The sequence below is a fragment of the Pyricularia oryzae genome, chromosome 4 (genome assembly GCF_000002495.2).
Source record: "Pyricularia oryzae 70-15 chromosome 4, whole genome shotgun sequence".
NCBI lineage: Eukaryota > Fungi > Ascomycota > Sordariomycetes > Magnaporthales > Pyriculariaceae > Pyricularia > Pyricularia oryzae.
In genome coordinates this window covers 4,921,549-4,941,683 of record NC_017851.1, presented here as the reverse complement: position 1 = coordinate 4,941,683, position 20,135 = coordinate 4,921,549, and the positions used below count along the sequence as shown (strand labels likewise).

The following is a 20,135-nucleotide window of genomic DNA, read 5'->3' as shown; positions in this document are numbered from 1 at the left end:
TCACAGACGTGCTTTAACCCTGCTCGTCGCCAAACGAGACGTACCCTGGCCCGAGAGGAGCTCTTCGTACGTCACACCCGCCTCCTCCACCATACCCTCGTAGTCAAAGTGCCAAATCTTGTGCGAGCGATCCTTAATCTCCTCAAAGCACGACTTTGCCTTGAGCAACCTCGCCGGGTCCCCCCACTCGCGCTGCTGGTGCAGATCCGTGATGCGCCGGCTGCTGTTGACGAACCACTGGCACCGCGTGCGCCGGACGGCATCGTAGCTCGCAAAGGCCGCCTCCAGCGCCGCGTGCTGCTGCTGCCGCCCTGTGGGACCTCGAGCCTGCCGCACGCGCTCCAGCAGCGTCACCAGGCACAGTGCGTCCTCCATGCCGATGCCGGCCCCCGCGCCGTGCTGGGGTGCGCTGGCGTGGGCGGCGTCGCCGGCCAGGACCACGCGGCCGCTGTTGAAGGCCGACAGGGGGTACTCGGCGAGGTCGAATATGCCCCATCTGGGCAGGGTCTCGTCGGGTAGTTGTCTGATGAGGTCCACGACTGTGGGGTTGAAGCGGGCAAAGACTCGCAGCAGGTGGGCCTTGGAGCCGTCGTTGCGGGTCAGCTGGCGGTGGTCGGGCCACTCGCTGGGGTCCGAGACGAAAACCGTTATGCTGACGAGCGTCTGGTTGGAGACGGCGTAGTGCAGGAGGTTGCCGCCGGGGCCGAGGTGGTTGTTGAACGTCTTTGCCCTGCGCTCTCCCAAGATTTTGATGGCCGTGTCCATGGGGATCACGGCCCGGTAGGCGGCAATGTGTGTGTAGGTTGGGTATGAGGCCGGGTTGTCCTTGCCGAACATGACCTCTCGAACCTTTGACTTGACTCCGTCGCAGCCTATGACCGCATCAACCGTGGCCCTTGAGCCATCCCCAAACACCAGTACTTTCCTGCCGGTCCTTCCCTCCTGGTCAGAAACCTCATCGACAATATCCTCCAGCCGCTTCTGCAACTCAACCACCCCCGACGGGAGCAGCTTCACCATCTGAGCAGCAAACTCATCCCTCCTCACGGCCACAAAACCCTTGACACCAGCACTAAGTTCATACAGCTGCTCCTGCCACCGGGGGTCGCGGCCGGGGTGCGAGTTGAAGCCGTCGACCCAGCGAAGGTAGTCATTGGGGTCGTCGGAGCCGGCTGCGCTCGACAGCGGCACGGCGCCGGCGCTCCAAAAGGCTTTGGCGATGGCCGGGTCCAGCCGCTCCATGCAGCGTTGCGCGCAGGCGGTGAAGGCAATCCCTGCGCCGATGGCGCCGATGGCACGGGCCTGTTCGTAAACCTTGACTTTTATCCCGCGACGCAAGAGGCCCCATGTGATTGCCAGGCCGACTATTCCGCCTCCGACGACGGCCACTTGGAATTCCTGCGGCTTGTCGGCGTCGTTGTCGAAATCCACATGGCGAGACATGGTGGTCAAGTGACAAGTGGTGATAAACTGGGCCCTGCGAAGTGGTCAAAAATGGGCCGGCAAAAGAGCAAGTCTGGACTGTTTCTGTTTCTGTTCATTGGTTGTTGATTTAAGTGTAAGCTGCGTCTTGGCAGGGGCCGAGCTTGCGATAATTAGTGGGCATGCACAATGTCGTGCAGCCAGGGTGATTCCCTGAATACCCTTACTGCTGGCATACTCAGATGACGTTGAAAAAGACAAGGAAAAGGGGGCAGCTTCTTTTTACAAGACATTTTGTACTGTATTCCATGACGTGGTCTGTTCTCTATGGACTGACTTGTCATAAATCGTGCACGGAAAGTGGAAGTGTCATATATTAAGGTTTCGGCTGCGACAAGATTGATCGGCCCACATGCGGTGGGGTAAAGCTTTTGGCATATTATATTGTGAAAAGGATTTAGTAGTGCTCCTGTTTTCCGTAGGATTCGACGATGATGGATCCTGTAGAGCGAGTACCGAAGAAAACCCGAACATTCACCTGTATGACATGCACCACGCTAGTTAGACTAGAGGCTGTATATAAAGCAAATGAATGTAACGGCCAATCAATTGCCTAGCTAACGACTTGCGTTTATTTATGCCTTGTGTAAACCTTTTGGGACCGTCTCTTCTGTTATTTTCAATTTCCAGTAGGCAGCCTTATCCGACATGAAATCTCTTCATTTTGCATACTAAAACAGACATCCAAAATGAAAATCACACTTTCATCACCAGTGTCCCTTCTCTGGGCCCTGGTGGCATCCGCCGTTTCCCTACCCGCTCGATCCAATTCTTGGCAGCTATTAGCTCCCATCCCACTGGGTCCTCAGCAGGAAGAGAGCGTCGCATCGATCGGCAGCGACATTTACATCGTCGGCGGCATCAACCTAGTCCCCGCAAACCGCACCACCATACCCTCCGTGAGCTACATGCAGGTCTACTCGACGGCCGCCAACACCTGGCGCCGCGTGGCCGACATCCCCACGCCCGTCAACCACGCCAACATGGCCTCCCTCGGCGGCAAGCTCTTCGTCCTCGGCGCCATCGCCGGCCAGGGGGTCAACTACCCCATCGCCAACAGCTACGCCTACGACCCGGCCACAGACGCCTGGTCGGCCCTGCCGCCGATGCCCGCCGGCACCGAGCGCGGCGCCTCGGCCGTCGGCGTCTGGGGCGACAACATCGTCATCGCCGGCGGGCTCAACTACACCAACTTCCTCAACAGCGCGCAGACCACGGTGCCGTGGACGTCCATGTTCAACACCCGCACGCTGCAGTGGGACACGGCGTTCCCCGACCTGCCGGACGGCGGGCGTGACCACTGCGGCGGCGTGGTGCTGGGCAACACGTTTTACGTGGTCGGCGGGCGCGTGAGCGGCGAGAAGAACGTCCGCGGGACGGTCCTGGCCATGGACCTGAGCAAGGCGAAGCGGGAGTGGGTGGAGCTCAAGGGCAAGATGCCCACGCCGAGGGGGTCCATCTCTACGGCTCTGGTGAACGGCAAGGTCTACACGTTTGGAGGGGAGGGGAATCCGGTGGGGAACGGCATTTTTGATAATGTGGAGGTTTACGACGTCAAGTCTGACAGCTGGCAGGTTCTGCCGCCCATGCCGAGGCCGCGTCACGGAACTGCCGCTGCTGTTGTGGACGGTCGCATCTATATTCCTGGGGGTGCGGATAAAGGAGGGGCCGGCGCTGTCGATACTAACCAAATGTTTATTCCTTGAAGATAGTTTTCCTTTTGTCTTTCTTTGTTTTTTGCTGTGTCGGTGGAACTTGGAAGGCCCCAAACATGTTGGCCCCGCCAGTCGGCCTTAATCCGAAAAAAGCGTCAGTTCATAGTCTAACGTAATCAAGTCTCCTTCATAGTATCTACACTTTTCCTTCTAGCCGCTTTATAAGTAACTTTAATTCGGGCTTGATGAAGTTCTTACGAGATGGCCCATGGATGATTGAGGGATAACAAGGATATGCCAGCTTTTTGAAGCCCTCTGTACAGTGAATCCCAAGAGCTCAGTGTACAACTCTACATATCAATGCCGACACGTCATAGGCGGCAAGGAATAGCAAAACAAGTTCTTTGTACACTGATGCCGCTAAGGCTGGCTGAAGTTGGTCAGGTGTCGCATTTTGCAAAATTCAAGTATTTAGGTCACCTCTGCGACCAATGGTTGCGTGTTTCCATGAGAACCTTGGGGTCTTAGATGGCCAAGATGAGTTAATGTGCCGCGTCATAGGGCATGTGAGTAGCAGAATATCATCCTTTAGGGGGTTGTCAAACGTGCTGGAAAGCAAGGTAAAGTTACTACTGGCTGTGAAAGATAGGCGCGGAGTATTTGTCGGGGATATTGACTTAGATAAGCTTGAAACCCTTTTAGGCTTGTTGATGTACGTGGTACATGGCCCAGTCATGAATTCACAAGGAACCAGCGACTTTTGGCTTGATTGGACCATAATTTTTAATTTGGTGGCTTGGTGTATTTGCTGTCAGGTTTTGTGGTGGCATTTCTGATAAAGTTTAATTTTGCAAAAAGTGGGCACTAGCCCGACTAAGTCGTATCGAGATGAGGCATTTTCGCTACAAAGCGAGGAGGCCCCTTTACAAACATAAATCTTGCAAAGTATCTTTTGCCATACATACAACACGAGCCGAGTTTTCCTGCTAGACCCAGTCTCTTGACCACCCCAGCTAGTTTCTTTCCTTGTCTATTTCCCCGTGCACAAGTCCCGCTATAATCCCGCTCGTACATCACAGGATGCATGTCATAATAGCCGGTGCGGGGGTGGCAGGGCTAGCCTCGGCCATCGCGCTGCGTCGATGCGGACACTCGGTAACAATCTACGAGCGGTCCTCACTAAACCACGAGTTCGGAGCGGCCATCAACGTCCCGCCCAATGTTGCCCGGTTCCTGATAGGATGGGGACTGGACGTCGTCAAAGCCCAGTTCGTCCCGTCCGAGTCCATGTACATCTTCTCGCCGTCACAGCGCGACAAGGTGCTGGCGTACTCGGACTTCCGGCACAACATCAAGACCCACAAGGCACACTTATATTATGCCCACCGAGTCGACCTTCATGAAAACCTGAAGCGCATGGCTACGGCGCCGGATGGGCCCGGTACGCCGGTCGTTATCAAGACCAAATCCGAGGTCGTACTATATGATCCCGAAACCCCTTCCATGACTCTCAAGGATGGTACCGTGATCACCGGTGACCTTTTGGTCGGGGCTGATGGGATACACTCGATATCTGTTGCCACGATACTTGGCCATCCAAACCATCCTCGTCCCGCGCAGCATTCCAACTGCTGCTATCGGTTCCTGATTCCAAGAGCCCTCGTTGAGGATGACCCGGAGACTAGCTTCTTCACCAAGGAACTGGTTGGCTTACAGGGTCTGCGAATCTGGCCGGATGTTGCAAGAAACAGAAGACTGGTCTACTATCCGTGCCGCAAGTAAGTCACCAAGACGTAGGGAAAAGTATGATACGAGATCTGGACAAAGGGATGATGAAGCTGATATGAAAATGTTATAACTAGCTCTCAAGTCCTCAACTTCACTATCATGTGCAGAAATGACGAGCTGGGTTCCGGCAAGGAAGGTGCGTCTATCATCAGTCCCTGATCCCCCCAAAAGCAAGCTTTCCTGACCATACTGTCTAGACTGGGACGCCCCAGCAACCAAGGACGAAGTCTTCAAGGCGCTGGAGGGATTTGACCCCGGCCTCCTTGCAGTTGTTGGGTGAGTACAGTATTTGTAGCCCTGGCCCAGCCCAAGCATTACATCCTTGGAGCTCCACTGACACAAGCCGACTGGGACCAAACAGGAAATGCCAAGAGTTCAAACGTTGGCCTCTCCAATACCGTGCACCCATCCCGATATGGCACAAGGGGAACATGGCGATTGTCGGAGACGCCGCACACCCAATGCTGCCGCGTGAGTTCCATCGAGTCTCCCGAGACAAAGGATCACTTTGTGATCCTCGCGTAAACACTATGTCAGTCTAACAAAAGCAAACCCCTTGCAGATCAGGGCCAGGGCGGAGCACAGGGTCTCGAAGACGGCCTTTCTCTCGGTCTTTGCATGCTGGGCGCGACCAAGTCTCAAGTCCCAGAGCGCTTGGCAATCTATCAAAAGATACGGCACAACCGCGCATCCGCGATCCAGATTTTGAGCAACTATGGCTTCGACCAAAAGCCCCCAGAAGAGGTCTTGAACTACCTGGAAGGCGAAGCATTGCCCTGTGAGTACATAATGCCCGAGTTCATGACGAGTATTTGGTTTTGTCATGTTCTTTTTCACAGTCATCAAACGTCAACTAACAAGATAAACCCTCAACTCAAGCCAATGCCGAGGAAACATTAAAGTTCAACTACCGCACCGATGCGGTCCAGCGAGTTGTTGATCACATGAGGGTGTACGACCCAGCTTTCCAAATACCGGATGACTTCTTTCCCTATTCAGATTTGGATAGCCGGCAGCCTGTGGTTTAGGAGGGGCTCGCTGGTCTTTGCATCAGATGCTTATCACAGCGAGCCCGTTGCTAGCTTGCATGTACGACGGAGATGCCTCTAGGCCGGGTATTGCACATCACGCTATCCTCGCTCAAAACCTTGCTCTTGCCCACCTCGGCGTGAGTGACCATCACCTTTTCCCACGCCGCCTTGGTCACCAGCATCATACTCACCACCATGGCGGCCTTCTTTTCCGTCTCGCCGTATGGGTGCTCTTCTTGAACAATCGGCCTGCAGCCTTGGATCACTAGCGACGGCGCCAAGCTCGTCACCATCGTGTCCGCCGTGTTGCTCTTCGCCGCCAATGTCCTATGCTATGATTTCCAGGTGTGGCGCTTTGCCATTCGTGCCAGACAGCACCCACGTATCACCGCTTCTACCGAGAGACAACAAAGTCCTTGCATAATCAATGCTAGTTCCCGGGCGACGTTCAGTTAAAATAGCGTAAAGACCCTTGTCGTAAATCTCGAGACGGGGTGCTTACCCATGTTCTTACTACGTCGGATAACCCCGGTTCCGGACCCCTAAACAAACATTAAAATAAACGGGTAGTAAGACTGTCGGAAACGGCTTAAAATATACGCATGAATATTAAAGCCCTACTTTTAGTTTCTTTCACCTTCTAAATTAAGTACAGATGAAATTTAACATGGATTTTAAGCCAAAGCCTCACTTAATCTTCCTTGGGTATAATACAGTGGAGGAATGATAATAAAGATCCTGCTCTATTTTCTCGTCTCGCACCAACGGAAATAATAATAAACTGGGCCGTAACTGTACCATTTAGATTTGAAGAAGATATGTAAAACCATAATAAATTCTTTAGGTATTTATAGATAGCTATTTAAATCGATCATTTAAGATATTTTAGAATAATAACAGTTTCTAATTAAGTTAAACTATCAAAATACCCAAGCTTTGCCGTTACATTCTCCCATTAATACATATGTATAGATTACTGAATGCCATGAAGAAGGCAAAACATATTTACGAACATTTTAAAATTTAACACTAATCCTTCCCGGCGATTTATTAATACACTCATTGATATGGAACTAATACACATGGGTTATGTTCTAAATTATAGTAGAGTTAATTTATATGAGTTGAAAATGAACATTTGGAATCTAATTCAAATTGCAATTTTTATATCCTGTAATGGGTTTGCAACGTGGTGCCGAAGTCGCCGTTGAAAACTTTTGATAGGAATCTCTGAGCCCATTACTAATGTCGGTCGATTGAACACTAAGCATGAGAGATGTTAATTAACTAAGTTATGCTCCCTGAGTAGCTCCTAAAGCGAACCCACTTTTAGAACTTGCGTTGAGAAAAGCAGCCTCTTTTGGAACATACATTACAGAAGTCTTTATTTTAGGATTGAATACAAGCCAATATCTGAGAGAGATTTATACCAGTTAGTTGCCTTCAAATACTCCCTCTTATATCACGTCTTCATTTCTATCACTCAATTTCACACTGTTTTTTTTTGGCTGCAGCGCAAAACATCGGAAACATGGCTTTAGCTACATTAGGGGGAGGCCCGGGCTTGCCCTCCCTCAATCTCGGACCAATCGCGAATCCGATTGAGTCCAGACAAACAAGTACAGGTACCGGCTTAGGACCCCCTGCGAACATTCAGCCAGTGCTTTTTTAGATTCCATGAGAGATAAATAATCTGAACTAACAAAAGTCAACATAATTACAGCTCCTCGCTCCCTCATAGTCAAACGCAGCAGTATCAAAAGCAGCTGCGTGGACTGGCAGCGTCAGCAACTTCTCGAAGCTCAAAAAGAGTAATAAACCCAGCGGCACAGCAAACCTAGGTATTGTTTTTTGTTTGCAAAAGCTAAAAGGTCCACAGGTGTCAAACAACAGCCTCGGCCGGATACCACGGGGTCGACAAATACCCCGATCTTTTTTACAAATTTTTCAAAACCCATAACAGTGCCGATAAAGAAGAAGTTAAAAAGGTTCTTAACAGAGTGTATCACGCATGTGATCCCGCCGGGGGTAGCAGCTACTTTATATCTTGCGACAACAACCAGGACGATAAAACTGCTTATTGTTTCAGTCAAGGGAGACCCGGGTTTTTAGCCTACAATATGGCCTCAAAAAATACAGTAATTGTATGTCCCAGATTTTTTGAGCGATGCACCACGAAGGCCGTGGGCGGCGATGTTTGCCAGGACGTAACCCTTATCCATGAACTTACACATTTACAATCCAGTAAGTAAATATTTCGCAAATCCCAATAGGATTAATTTTTGACGTAATATTGTACCTTCTTTTTTGAAATTATTTGTTAAACCGAATAAAATATAGTAAAAGGAACCCTAGACTACGCTACCTATGGTATTTATGGCGTAATGGCGTAAGTCCAGTTAATACCACGCCATTAGCCCGGCTGAAATCCGACAAGATATGCAAACCAACTACTAACAGACTTATCGGAACGCAAAGGCTTGACAGCGCAAGGAATTTAAATCACGCCGACACCTACGACCGCTTTGCCCTTGCTGCAAGATATGATCCAGGGGGCCGTAGCCTGCCGAACCCTAGTGACGTGAGCCCAAGTCAAGCGGGCAGCAGTCAGGTCCTCCAACATAAAGTCGCCGGGAATGAAGACAGTCGTGGTTACTGGGGCTGGGATGAACAAGACGGTGATATGCGCTGCGTTTGGAAGGACAGAAGTCAACTGCGCCAAAGTCGGGAGAGCCAAGGTCGAGAGAGGCAGAGTCGAGGGGGCAGGGGTCGCGGGACCCCAACTCACGGCAAAGGTAGTTCTTGGAGCTTCGGTTTATTTTGAGAATGCTTTTGTAGGGGTTGGAATGAGCCGGCTCTGGCTTCGACGTAAAGTAATTTCGAACGTCCATGTGAAGGTACTGTCCATGCATTATTTGATATTCTGTTTGAGAAAAAGAATGCACTTGAATATGTTGAGTGCAGCTGTCTTTCTGATCCGACCATTTTCAATTTATAATGCTCATATATTCCTGCTGCCACCAAAATCGTTACTGCAACTCCTATCGTCCCCATAAAGACTGTTTTCGTCCCGGGCCGCCGAGATACAACAGCTTGCACGCAAAGTTTCCTTCGGGTTAGCCATCCCAGGGCTCTGACGTCAATCTTGAGCCTACGTCCTCGCCCTCCGGACGGACGAGGGCTGTGGTGGCAGCCCGGCCAGCAAGTGCGTCAGCGACCTTACGGCCGACTCGGCCGAGGCCTTCGTCAGTGCGCACTCGGTCGCGTGCGCGCCTGCTCGGGCTGCGAGCGCAAACAGCTTCACGGACCCGACTGTAAATCTGATGTACCAGCGAATCTCAATCGCGCTGTCGTTGGCCGGAATCCATGGCATCTCCGAAATTCCGTACAAGACAGTTGTGGCGATGACGACGACGCCGGTGTTGTCGACGATGTTCGTCAGCAGGGAGGCATGCAGAATCAAAACATGTAGTCACCGCCAAGAACATGGCCGGCCGAGGTGGGATGTTTATCAATCAATGCGACTGCGTACATGCATGCACTAGCTCGTCACAGGAGTTAATGGACTTAAGCCCAACAGAGGAATTTCCGGCTCCGAGAGAGCTGACAAACCCTAGCTAGTGGTAAGCAGTGGGTGGAATGTCAGCACATGGGCCAGTATGCTTAAGAAATCGGTCCTAACCGGATGGAGAAGGTATTGCGTTTGACCAACCAATCAGTTTTGGCCAAGACATGGCAGGATTCTGCGGTCGATTGCTAAGCCTTCTTCAGGGTGCATGAACGATATGAGCCAAGATTGGGCCAAGAATTTGAATGACTGTCCCAAATGTGCCTTCATAGGCCGTAGAGGGAGCAGTATTCACATGGAACTTTGTGGTAACGTTGGGCTCCACATCTCCGACCCCCCTAAAGTCCGGCCCCCTTGAAAAATGTAACGACGAAATACCCCTTTTATAAACCGATTTAAATGTAAACCTATCAACGCACAATAATACAATCATTGTCAGGCTCTCCCGGTTCGCTAACCTCTTCTCCATCGTTCAAAGCTTCTAAACAGTCCCTATTATTTTCCTGTGCTTCATAAACGTTTTTTTTGCTGACCAAAAGCTCGTTGGGATCCGGAATCACCCTTTTCCTTTTGACCGGCCGTACCGCCTCCAATTTTGCGTTTAACAAACTGATTTTTTGCTGAGCTTCAGCCAATAAGATATCCTTGGTTTCGAAGCTTTTTTGGACTTTTGCAAACAAAAGCCGTGAAGTGGCGTTACTTTTTTCGGACCGGGAAATTTCCTGTAGTTGAAGTCGAATATCTCGGGTCGTTTTAGGGGTTTTCCAAATAAGTAAAGACTGGTCGTTAATTTGTTGGGTTGGATTTTCCGGTGTTTTATCCCTTTGGAAGCCGTTATTTTTACCTTTTTCGACGTTGGCGTTGCTATTTTCTAACAAAAAAGGGTTTAAAAGTGGTTTTGCCAAGTTCACCGGCCATAACCCCGTCGTACGCCAACCAGATTGAATGGTTTTTGCTATAAATGCTTTTGATCTGGCTTTTCGATAGCAAAGTAGAAAGTTTCGTTTCCCAACAACCGTTGAACAGCAAAACTGGTTTACAAATCCCAGGTGACGTCGATAAGCTTCCTTTAACGGCCCAAAAACCGATAAATCCAACGGTTGAAGAACGTGTGACGAATGAGGGGGTAAATATAGGAGTTGAATATTGTTTTGCAAGCAAAGAAGCATAAATTCGTCCGTTATATGTGATCCATGGCCATCCAGAACTAATAACCGCTTTTCAGGGGTTAAAGGTTGGGTATACGGAATAAACACCTTTTTTAACCATTCGATACCTGTTTCATGATTTGTCCACCCGTTTTCGGTTGCATGAAATTGCCAGGTATCGAAAGGACTTAAATCAGCTGGAAACCATTGTTGCTGTACGTTTTTCCCCTTAAATATAACGAGGGGAGGTATAACAGCCCCCGTAGCTGATACACATTCGATTATGCTCGTCCAACCCCGCGTTCCAGGCTCTTTTCGCTGTAATGGCCGGATTTTATTACGCCCTAACACCAGGCAATTAGATCCTTTGCCTTCCATTATACCTGTTTCGTCCATATTCCAACGGTTGGCCGGTTTTATAGTATCGACAACGGGATTTTTCAAATAGGACCACCAAGATTTAATTACCTCGGTTGTAGCCCCATTAACCCGGGCATTTTCTATTCGCCGGGGTCTTTGGGTTCTCAAAATTGGATATCGGGCTATAAAACGGCTAACCCAATGTTTCCCAAGGCTTTTTCTTTCTCCGGCGGCCTGAAGAATTCGTTCCGCAAAATAGCGTAGTTCTTGATGCGTTGGCGGAAGGCCTAACGCGGCCTGCGCAAGTACCCAATCTGCCAAATAGGTCTCCTGCTCCTGTGAAAGCCTTTGACAAGATCTTTTCGCTTGTTGAATTGACTGGGCCCCCTTTAAACGATCGTGAAGGGTACTCCGAGGAATACCCCATTTTTGCGAGGTTTTGTGAACTGATTTGCCATTTCTTATGTCAGAAATGGCAGCAAGAAGCTGATTTTCAGTGTACTGTTTCATTGGAAAGTTTGGAGCAAGAATCTTCAAAAATCAAGTTCTAAAGTGAAAAATTCGTCTAGATATTTATAAAATAAAACAAAGGGTTGACGTGGCTGAGTAGATATTTTTAGGGGCCGGACTTTAGGGGGGTCGGAGATGTGGAGCCAAACGTTATATAATGCGTCGTGGAAGCCGATCATGTTGTGAGTCTCGGTTCAAAACATCATCAGCCAGCCTCCAGCAGACAGACCATAACTTGCAAGAAATACATTTGCGCATCTCCCATCTACATCAATAAACCTCCACACAAAACCCTCACCAATCCCAAAAATGTCCACATTCCTCGTCGTCCAAGCAACGGGAGGCCAAAGCCAGTGGGTCATCACCCATTTGCTCAAATCCGGCGCCAAAGTCCACGCACTGGTCCGGGACGTCAACAAGCCCCTGCCGGCCATCCTCAAGGCCGAGGGAGTAACGCTCTTCCAAGGCGAGGCCCTCGACTCCGACGCCGTCTACGCCGCCGCCAAGGGCACGACGGGCGTGTTTCTCAACACCTTCACGTCCCAGACCGAGATCAAGCAGGCCGAGAGCGTGATCGAGGGCGCGAGGCGCGCCGGCGTCGAGACCATTGTCGCCTCAACCGCCATCGGCTCCGGCGACAAGACGGTACTCGAGTCAGAGCACACCAAGAACAGCGGGCTGCACATGTACTACGTCAACAAGAACGGCATCGAGGAGGCCGTCAAGAAGGGCGGCTTCAAGAGCTGGACCATCCTGCACCCGGCCTACATCCACTTTGACATCTTCACGCCCAGGAACGCCTTCAACTTTCCGCGCATGCCCCAGGGCATCCTGGACCACGTGCTCGACGCCGGGCGCAAGATTGCTCACACCGACGCCTCCGACATTGGCCGGTACGCCACGGCGGCGCTGACGGACCCCGCAAAGTTCAACGGGGAGATCGTGGAGCTGGGCCTGGCCATGGACTGCGACGAGATGGCCGCAGGCCTGTCCAAGGTCAGCGGCAAAAATGTCGAGGCGGTCAGGTACACGTTTGAGGAGGCGCGGAAGGCGGGCGTGTTCCAGTTCGGCATGGCGTTCCAGCTGCTGGCCAACGGATTCGACTTTAGCGATCTTGCTGGCGCTGGGCTGAGGAACCAGGAGAAGTATGGGATGGGTCTCATGACGTTTGAGGAGTCGATGGTCAGAGACAAGGAGGAGCTCATGTCTACTCTTGTCGCGGTTAACTAGGTTGTGTGATGATGCTCATAGATCTCTTTCTGTTTTGAGTCTTCCTTTATAGACATATACAGCTTGTTAGTAGACTTAATATTAGCTCCTTATTCTCAAAGCCAAGGTCATGTTGCAAGGCTGAGCATGACATGATGGCCCTGTTGCACAGAGAGAGAATCCAATCGAGTCTTTTGTAGCGTGGCCGTGTAACAATGTGCCATGGTGAATCTTTTATCAGGGCAGGCGAAACTCCACTCACCAACTGATCATATGTTCTAACTTCGGAAATGGTCAATCCTAAATCGAAGTCGTCTTCAGTGGTAGGCAGGTACGTATTTGTTTCCTTTACGTCCATGCTGGACTGACGATCTTTGTCGCACTCCACTGTTCGCTCCATGATGAAGTAAGCTCAGAGGGTTCGACGCCGAATTTAGCGAAATCCACATAGCCTCTAGACTTTGAGTGCTTTCCAAGGCTTGCTCGCATGGCGACTGTAGTAGTATTGATTCCGCCGGCAAGCCTTGAACCATGCGTGTTGCTTTGCCTTGTAATTGTACATCCGAAGGTCAGTACACCAAAGGTATGGAAGGGCTTCGCGGGGGTTGGAATGCTACTGACCTGCATGCATCCACGCCGAGAAATCGCCCCATTCATACTGTGCAATTAGCAGATGACAGTGGACCGCATCGATATCAGGCCCCCGTATAGTCTGCGGCCACACGTTGCGTTCTACAAATTTAGCATATGGTCGGCCAGCACCATGTTTTTCCTCGTCACTCTTGGGAAAGGATGGATGTAACCGAGCGCGAAGCGAAAGATGTCAGCAAGCTTTATGACGATGACGCGTTTATCTGAGATGCGAAGCTGGTGCAGGAAGCTTTAAATATGAATCAAGCTCATATTCGGAAAGTCACGACTAAATTTAAGTCAACGTTTTCCAAGTCATGATCTGGTATGTCGACGAGGCAGTTTGTGTCTTTCCTCTCATTTTTATACCCACGCTTCATATTTGTCGCACTGTATTGTCCTTGTCTCTTTGGGGGCGCATTTCGCTGCAGCTCAGCTTGGGGACGAATCTCTAGACAGCTTTTGGCGTAAAATAATTCGCTCGACCCCTTTTATGGACTTAGCACTGTAAAGTCAGGCGGGGGCATGCAACTTGAGCGTCATCTCTGCGTGCGATGTGCGTACAAAAACAGAGAGGGTCTTGTCTTGCGGCCACGAAATCGCACATTACAATTGGAGCAACGCGGCCAAGTCCCTATTGCCTGGAACATGAGCGGCAGCGAAAGGCACAGATGCCAGCGACCTGGTGATACCAAGAACCTTTGCTACCGATGGTCTATACGGGTGGAGTGTTGCAGGCTCGGCATGTTGCGAGCTGCGATAGCGCCAGTCGGACCAGTCCGGGGTAGAACATCTCGACCCAAAGTGGGCTAGTGATCAAGGATATAGCGCTGGATTCCAGCCCTTGACATTTGTGAACCACTGTGAAGAAGAAGAAATTTAAAAATTTGAGCCGTGGCTTTGATGGCATGCGTCGTTCAGCCCGAGACCTCACACTTGTAGATGAGCCCTGGTGCCAAACAAGTTTCTGCAGGGCGGCCTGGTGGTGAAATCCCAGTGTGATTCTGCAGCTTCCGTTACTTCGACGCTTTTCTCCTTTCCCTCGAAAGTCCGTTTCAGAATCAGCATGGCTTGGAATATTTGACTGTGGGAACATCTTGGGCGATGCAGCTGGAGTGCAAAGGGCACATTCTTGGAGCTTGTATTTGCCAGCGACGGAGCCCAAGTAACTTTTTGGGTCCTTTCGGCCAAGCAAAAACTTCGACCACTCTGTGTTCTGCTTCAAAAGCATGGCGGATAAGGATCAAATGCTGCCTATCGGCTTTATCTGGAACGCCGCTATCCTTGCTTGTCGTGGATCAACCTGGCCAAAGTGGGGGCACACCAGGAGGTTGGACCCAAGAAAGTTCTGTAGTATTGGATCCCGACGTTCGGAGTGGCTATCGCTGACAACTATGATAATCATATGGTATTAAGTATTAAGCATCATGCTTAGGTCTAGCTAGTGTTATCCTCGGGTTGGACGCAAGTCACCACAAGACACATCTTATCTCCGCGGTGCTAGTCACCATGTCCCGTCCCGAGTCGGACCCGTATGCACAACGTTTTCTCGCCAAATACTACGGCAAATACAGCAAATGCAGCAGAAAATTCCTTGAAGCATATCACTGAGCTCATACCTCTCCAAGGGACTGACTGTATGAGTAGAAGTGAGTGAACATTCACAAGCATTGTACCCAGGAAGTGAGCCTTTTGCCCCTGGACTACTGGGGCTAATACAGCCCCCATGTTGTCAATCTTTTGCTGACCCTAATGAAATAAATTTCAGGGACATCAGGTTGAGTGCGGCAGAGGTGTATGGGGTGCTCAGAGGCTTTCCCGAGGTGCTCCATTGCATCGCACGAGTTGCTACGTTCGGGGTTCTAGAGGCGATTCGGAAACAGCTCAGTGCCCGACATGTGCCGAGCTTGATTCTGAAGGTGGCAGAAGCTCCATGCACACTCGACAAAAAAAGCACCGAGCACGTCGCCAGCGATGTGGTAAACGAACATGAGCCGCGCGCCTTGGGTAGCATTGCAAATCCAGCGCGTATGAAGGAGTACTAGAGGTTTGTAGATGACAGAAGGATCTTGCACAACAAGCCGTAGACGGGGGTTTCAACAACCCCGACGGAGCCCATGTCTTCGGCGAGCGGAAACCGGTCCCAACATTCGAGGAAATCATGGCCACCAAATCGATCCAGACGCATGTTCAAAAGTCCCTTCTGGACTATGGCAACATGAGGAAGCCTGTGCTGTACATCGACGGCGTTCTTTCAAAGCAGCAGCCACTGGTGGTGAAATGAGGAGAAACGCAGAAGAACTGCTCCCGGGTAAAAGTTGTCGAAAAATCTACTACTCACCGAGCATTTTGCAGGAGCCGGCCGTAGGATGACAGCATGTTCATCTTTGGATGAAAAGCCAATCTCACAATGGTGGCCAGTAATGTTCAGCAATTATCCCCCGCCGTTGGCCGTCCGGAGTTTCTCCTTGTGGAACCGACTTGGCAAAGAACTGACGGGGCCGGGGAAAGCTTTAACCTCGAACAGAAAGTTGGAGAGTGGCAAAATGGGATCCACGCATCAAGGTTGCAATCGGCGGTTCCAGAAACATTAGAGTTTGTCGTTGAAGATGAACAAATGTAGCTGATGGTAGCGCAGTCTAACTAACTGGGAAATTTCAAACTACGTGGAAGGTATCCTCTCAATCAACGGTAAAACGGGTTTCGAATTTCGGTTCCGTGCGCATGTGACTTGTCGGCCCTTGCAGGCTGACGTGATTACAAGCCACTAGGTCTAGTCTAGCTGGTTACCAACCGAGCGGTTGTGGCGGTCAGCGGTTTTGTAGATGGATCCAGGGCCATGCACTTACCGGGACAGGCGATGTGGGGGTGGAGAAGAAGAAAAAAGTATAAGTAGGTACCTTACGTCTTAGCCTTTCAACGTCCTGCGCATGGTATCTCTGGTCCGCGACTCGCGGGCTCCTACGTGGTACAAGCAACGAAAAAGATTCGATCCCACCTAAGGTTTTCAACAAATCGTCCAAAAATGCAACCAAACCAAGGCCAATCGATATGCTCATAAGAGACAAACCTGAGGCTCGGTGCTGCAGCTACAAGCTTTGACCAGGTCCATCCCAAGAGAGTCGTGGCGGCACCCCAAACGACCATTTATTGCTGGAGAATGAGAAGAAGAAAAAAAGAAGACCATGCGAGCGGGGTCCTCAGGGATGAGAATTGTGAAATGCATTTGTGCATAATCGAATTTCCAAACCCCTTTGCTGCGGCCTTTCTGAGTTCCTGATGCACATTGTGTCTATAACCTTCCACCCTTGTATCCGTCGTTCGATCCCGCCAGGGCTCCCGGTCAATTCAATCAATGGGGAAAGTGACATCTTTCTACCTAAAAGCCGGACCATGACGCTACGCGGTCGGTAAACAAAACATCGACACCGACCGCCCCTTTCATCGTCGAAAACACCCCCCGCCAAGCACCCACACTCCCTCCAGCCATGAATGACAGAGGTGCGGCGGCCGAAGAAAGTCGAGGTCCACAGGTTCTGGCCGTCGCCATCCCGCTCGTGGTCGTCGCCACCGTCTTCGTCGCCGCCCGGCTGTACACCAAGGCCGTCATCAAAAAGCTAGTCTACCTTGAAGATTACATCATCGGCTTTTGCAATCTGATGATGTTGGCCGAGGTGTGTCTGGTTTCCATCGCGATCAAGCACGGGGAGGGGAGGCACATCTGGACCTTGTCGGAGGATGAGCTCGAGGCATCGAAGCTGTGGTTCATCATCGCCTCCGTACCAGGCGTCTCCGCGCTGGGGTTGCCCAAGATCGCCATCGCGTTGATGCTAAATAGGATCCTCTTCGCCAACAGATGGCTGACGGTGGCCTCGTGGTTCATGTCCGGCATGACCACGCTGAACTTCACAGTCGTCCTTTTTCTGCTCATTTTCCAGTGCTCGCCCGTGCGAGCGGCCTGGTCTGCCAACGTCCCCAACGCGACGTGTTATGGCTCCGACGTAGTCGTTAATTTTTGTATATACGCCTCGGGTATGAGACCCACAACCCCTGGCTTTTTTCGCTCTCGACATTTGTACCTCCTGGCTGACCTGAGGTACGTGACGCAAAGTGTTCTCTGCCGTCACCGACCTTTATTTCGTAAGTATGCAAGCCATTGAACCGCGCTACCGAAACCCCGCAGCCAGTACTAACAAATCATGGGCAGGCATTTTGGCCCGCTGTCGTCATCCTAAGGCTTGGGATGAACACACAGAAGTCCATCGGACTCAGCTGTGTGCTCGGCCTTGGGGTTTTGTGAGTAAATGCTTCCAGGGCCAAAGCCCCAACTTTTGAGGTTTGCCATTGATTCGTTACAATTGACTGATACCTCCCTATCATCAAAGTGCGTGTGCTGTCGCCCTATACAAGGTTTCTCTACTACCGCTCATGACAAGTCCAGACTTTACGTGTAAGACCTACCATGCTGCATACCCATCTACCCGGTCCATTCGTTGCTTCAAGAGAGTGGCCATCAGCTCACCAGGTTCTTTTCACAGATGACTGTGCAACCCTCATAATATGGACAGTGTAAGCTTGATCCCACCGTTTCCCATCAAAACACGCCGGCTTGATCTCTAGCTGACTTTGTTGTAACAGAGCCGAAGCATCGGCAATACTAATTGCCTCGTCCATCCCCATGCTGACCCCGATATACCTCATGATCATGCGACGGCGTAGGGATGGAGAGCATCGGAATGAGGTCCGCAAAGCCCCACCACTTGACGAACTGGTCCATCAGCTTGGCCACCAGCGTCAAACGCAAATTCAACACCACATTTGGGATGTGTAGACGGGCGTCGTCCATCGACTTGCAAAACGCCAGTCTTCTGCAGCGGTGACGAGCTCGGCGAGAATTGGCAGCGTTCCACGGCATACTGTACGAAGTTTAGGGGATACGAGCCGTTGTATTGACGAAGTAGAAAATCCTAATCAAACGCCAACGGCAGGTTGATGTTGTCTGAGTTTCTTTGCTTGAATGATGTCAGACATGACCGGGGAGCGGCGCCCATTTTATTAATGTGATGCTTGATGATGAAAGCCATCATCACTATAAGGCCTGTAGGCCTCAGCCTCCAAGGCGCTTTCGCCTATCCCCAATGTGCCATTTGACCAGAATTAAATATACTAGACAGCGATCAGTGGAAGCTTGGAGTCATGAAACTGGCGACACGGCCAGCCCATGGCAAACCACCACCACTTTGACGCAGTTATGTATGAGATCCAACACAGACCAATGTATTGAATGCCCGTGGATGTGTTATAACAATAACGGTAAAGCGACTTGGGGAACATCAGCCAAGCGGCTGATCGCCCCATATCGGAGTCCTGCCCAGACTCACATGCAAGAGTTCTCGCGGTTTCGCAGTAATAAACCCAGATGCTGTACAGGCTTGGGGGGCTGCCGCCCTAGGGCCGAAAAGAATTTGCAGACGGTGGAAGTTTTCCACCCCCCCATTTAATCATTGGAGAAAAGACATACAGAGACGGATACTTTTGTGATGGTTGCAATTGTTCAAGATTCGGGTTTGGTATGTAGCAGTGTCTGCAATATACACACCAAGTACCTTCCACTACGGAGTGAGGCGTGTAGCCTCCAAGCCCAGAAGAACAAGGTACTCCATCAAATGGAATTATATTATATATCCTATGAGCACTGGCATGTGCGCCAACGCTCATCCCATCTAATAGACTGCACCGATGCACGTATATTTCAGACGCGTTCGGCTGTACATAGGTAGGTGAAATGTCGAAAAACGATGCATCTTACTCGGGGCCAGTAGACACATCCTATTCTGGCCTCTTCCCTTTGCCTTTCCACGTGCGGTTAGGAAGTCTTACACCGGGGTACTTTTTGAAATATCTGTATCCTTCCTTGTCTGTCTCGTATTTGTTGAGTCGACGGTCTCTTCCCGTCCATGCTACCATCTCATCGTCTTGATGATTGTGTATTTCGTGCCCTATCAAAGCAGAAGATCCACCCTTGTCCTTGCCGCACCAGACGCATATGAAAGGCGACTTCTCCTGCGATTGAGGTTGGATATTGTTGGCGTCGCCGGCAGAAGCGCCTCCTTCGGCGCGGGGCTCCAACTGGCTAGTCAGAGCCGCAGGGAGATTGATAGGGGTTGGAATGGCTGCGGCGCCGATGGCAAGCAGGGCCCAAATTTGAACGAATTTGAAAGCGTGCATTTTAACGGATAGTATTGCCGGGAGCAAAGAGCTGAATGAGTTCCGAGGTGGAGATTTGACAAGAGGAACAAGCCCAGTGCGAGATGGGTATATGAGTGACAAAACCAATCGAGTTAAGGTGCGAGTGACACTGGCTTTTGTAGTCGCGTCGACGCGTGGATATTTTTATTGAAGACCAAAGTAAAAACAACACACAATGCATGTTTCTGTAGTTTTTGACTTTTTAAAAGAAAACCATGTCATGGTTGCTATATTTAAAAGGTTGTGAGTCGAACAAAGATAACCAATGAGCTTACACATCTGGTGAAGAATTGGGAGAGGAAAGGATCGACGAAAGTCGTAAGATACAGATCGGTCAATCCGATGACATATTAATGGAATATATGATTAATGTGCATATTCATGCCCCGTGTCAAGAATTCTATATACGAAGGAAAATCCAGCTGGATCCCTGTCATCAGATTTAACAGATGTCTACCAACGCTTTACCTCCGCACTTTCGATCGAACTCAAAGCGCAAAGTCAT

The 20,135-nt window shown here is 50.5% G+C and overlaps 8 protein-coding genes across 8 annotated transcripts; 6 read left to right on the top strand and 2 right to left on the bottom strand.

The window, feature by feature from the left end:
- On the bottom strand, nt 1-1,443 carry MGG_10012 (salicylate hydroxylase; the record flags this gene model as incomplete). Its single annotated transcript, XM_003717444.1, has 1 exon — nt 1-1,443. The coding sequence occupies one exon, from the start codon at nt 1,441-1,443 to the stop codon at nt 1-3; it is 1,443 nt and encodes a 480-aa protein (XP_003717492.1).
- Nucleotides 1,444-2,171: 728 nt separating this feature from the next.
- On the top strand, nt 2,172-3,188 carry MGG_10013 (uncharacterized protein; the record flags this gene model as incomplete). The annotated part of the gene is made up of 1 exon (XM_003717443.1): nt 2,172-3,188. One exon carries the CDS (start codon nt 2,172-2,174, stop codon nt 3,186-3,188), a length of 1,017 nt encoding a protein of 338 aa, XP_003717491.1.
- A 1,029-nt stretch (nt 3,189-4,217) lies between these two features.
- On the top strand, nt 4,218-5,953 carry MGG_10014 (uncharacterized protein; the record flags this gene model as incomplete). Its single annotated transcript, XM_003717442.1, has 6 exons — nt 4,218-4,915; nt 5,000-5,061; nt 5,123-5,201; nt 5,287-5,396; nt 5,488-5,703; nt 5,805-5,953. The coding sequence occupies 6 exons, from the start codon at nt 4,218-4,220 to the stop codon at nt 5,951-5,953; spliced, it is 1,314 nt and encodes a 437-aa protein (XP_003717490.1).
- Nucleotides 5,954-7,487: 1,534 nt separating this feature from the next.
- Nucleotides 7,488-9,428, top strand: MGG_10015 (uncharacterized protein; the record flags this gene model as incomplete). Its single annotated transcript, XM_003717441.1, has 7 exons — nt 7,488-7,575; nt 7,680-7,767; nt 8,112-8,200; nt 8,297-8,345; nt 8,417-8,751; nt 9,107-9,205; nt 9,289-9,428. The coding sequence occupies 7 exons, from the start codon at nt 7,488-7,490 to the stop codon at nt 9,426-9,428; spliced, it is 888 nt and encodes a 295-aa protein (XP_003717489.1).
- Nucleotides 9,429-11,851: 2,423 nt separating this feature from the next.
- On the top strand, nt 11,852-12,772 carry MGG_10017 (NmrA family protein; the record flags this gene model as incomplete). Its single annotated transcript, XM_003717440.1, has 1 exon — nt 11,852-12,772. One exon carries the CDS (start codon nt 11,852-11,854, stop codon nt 12,770-12,772), a length of 921 nt encoding a protein of 306 aa, XP_003717488.1.
- A 2,118-nt stretch (nt 12,773-14,890) lies between these two features.
- MGG_14828 (uncharacterized protein) lies at nt 14,891-15,665 on the top strand (the record flags this gene model as incomplete). The annotated part of the gene is made up of 3 exons (XM_003717439.1): nt 14,891-14,913; nt 15,150-15,360; nt 15,444-15,665. The coding sequence occupies 3 exons, from the start codon at nt 14,891-14,893 to the stop codon at nt 15,663-15,665; spliced, it is 456 nt and encodes a 151-aa protein (XP_003717487.1).
- Nucleotides 15,666-16,333: 668 nt separating this feature from the next.
- On the top strand, nt 16,334-18,420 carry MGG_10019 (uncharacterized protein). Its single transcript, XM_003717438.1, has 6 exons — nt 16,334-17,413; nt 17,493-17,521; nt 17,589-17,677; nt 17,767-17,831; nt 17,920-17,950; nt 18,020-18,420. Exons 1-6 carry the CDS (start codon nt 16,870-16,872, stop codon nt 18,210-18,212), a joined length of 951 nt encoding a protein of 316 aa, XP_003717486.1. The 5' UTR covers nt 16,334-16,869; the 3' UTR covers nt 18,213-18,420.
- Nucleotides 18,421-19,210: 790 nt separating this feature from the next.
- MGG_10020 (uncharacterized protein) lies at nt 19,211-19,609 on the bottom strand (the record flags this gene model as incomplete). The annotated part of the gene is made up of 1 exon (XM_003717437.1): nt 19,211-19,609. One exon carries the CDS (start codon nt 19,607-19,609, stop codon nt 19,211-19,213), a length of 399 nt encoding a protein of 132 aa, XP_003717485.1.
- Between the last annotated feature and the right edge of the window lie 526 nt (nt 19,610-20,135).

Excerpts from the sequence above, each read along its gene's own strand:
- MGG_10019 (XM_003717438.1), top strand. The coding sequence starts at position 16,870 with ATGAATGACAGAGGTGCGGCGGCCGAAGAAAGTCGAGGTCCACAGGTT. Across the intron at positions 17,414-17,492 it reads TTTTTGTATATACGCCTCGG|TGTTCTCTGCCGTCACCGAC; the intron begins GTATGAGACCCA and ends CGTGACGCAAAG. Across the intron at positions 17,832-17,919 it reads GACAAGTCCAGACTTTACGT|ATGACTGTGCAACCCTCATA; the intron begins GTAAGACCTACC and ends TTCTTTTCACAG.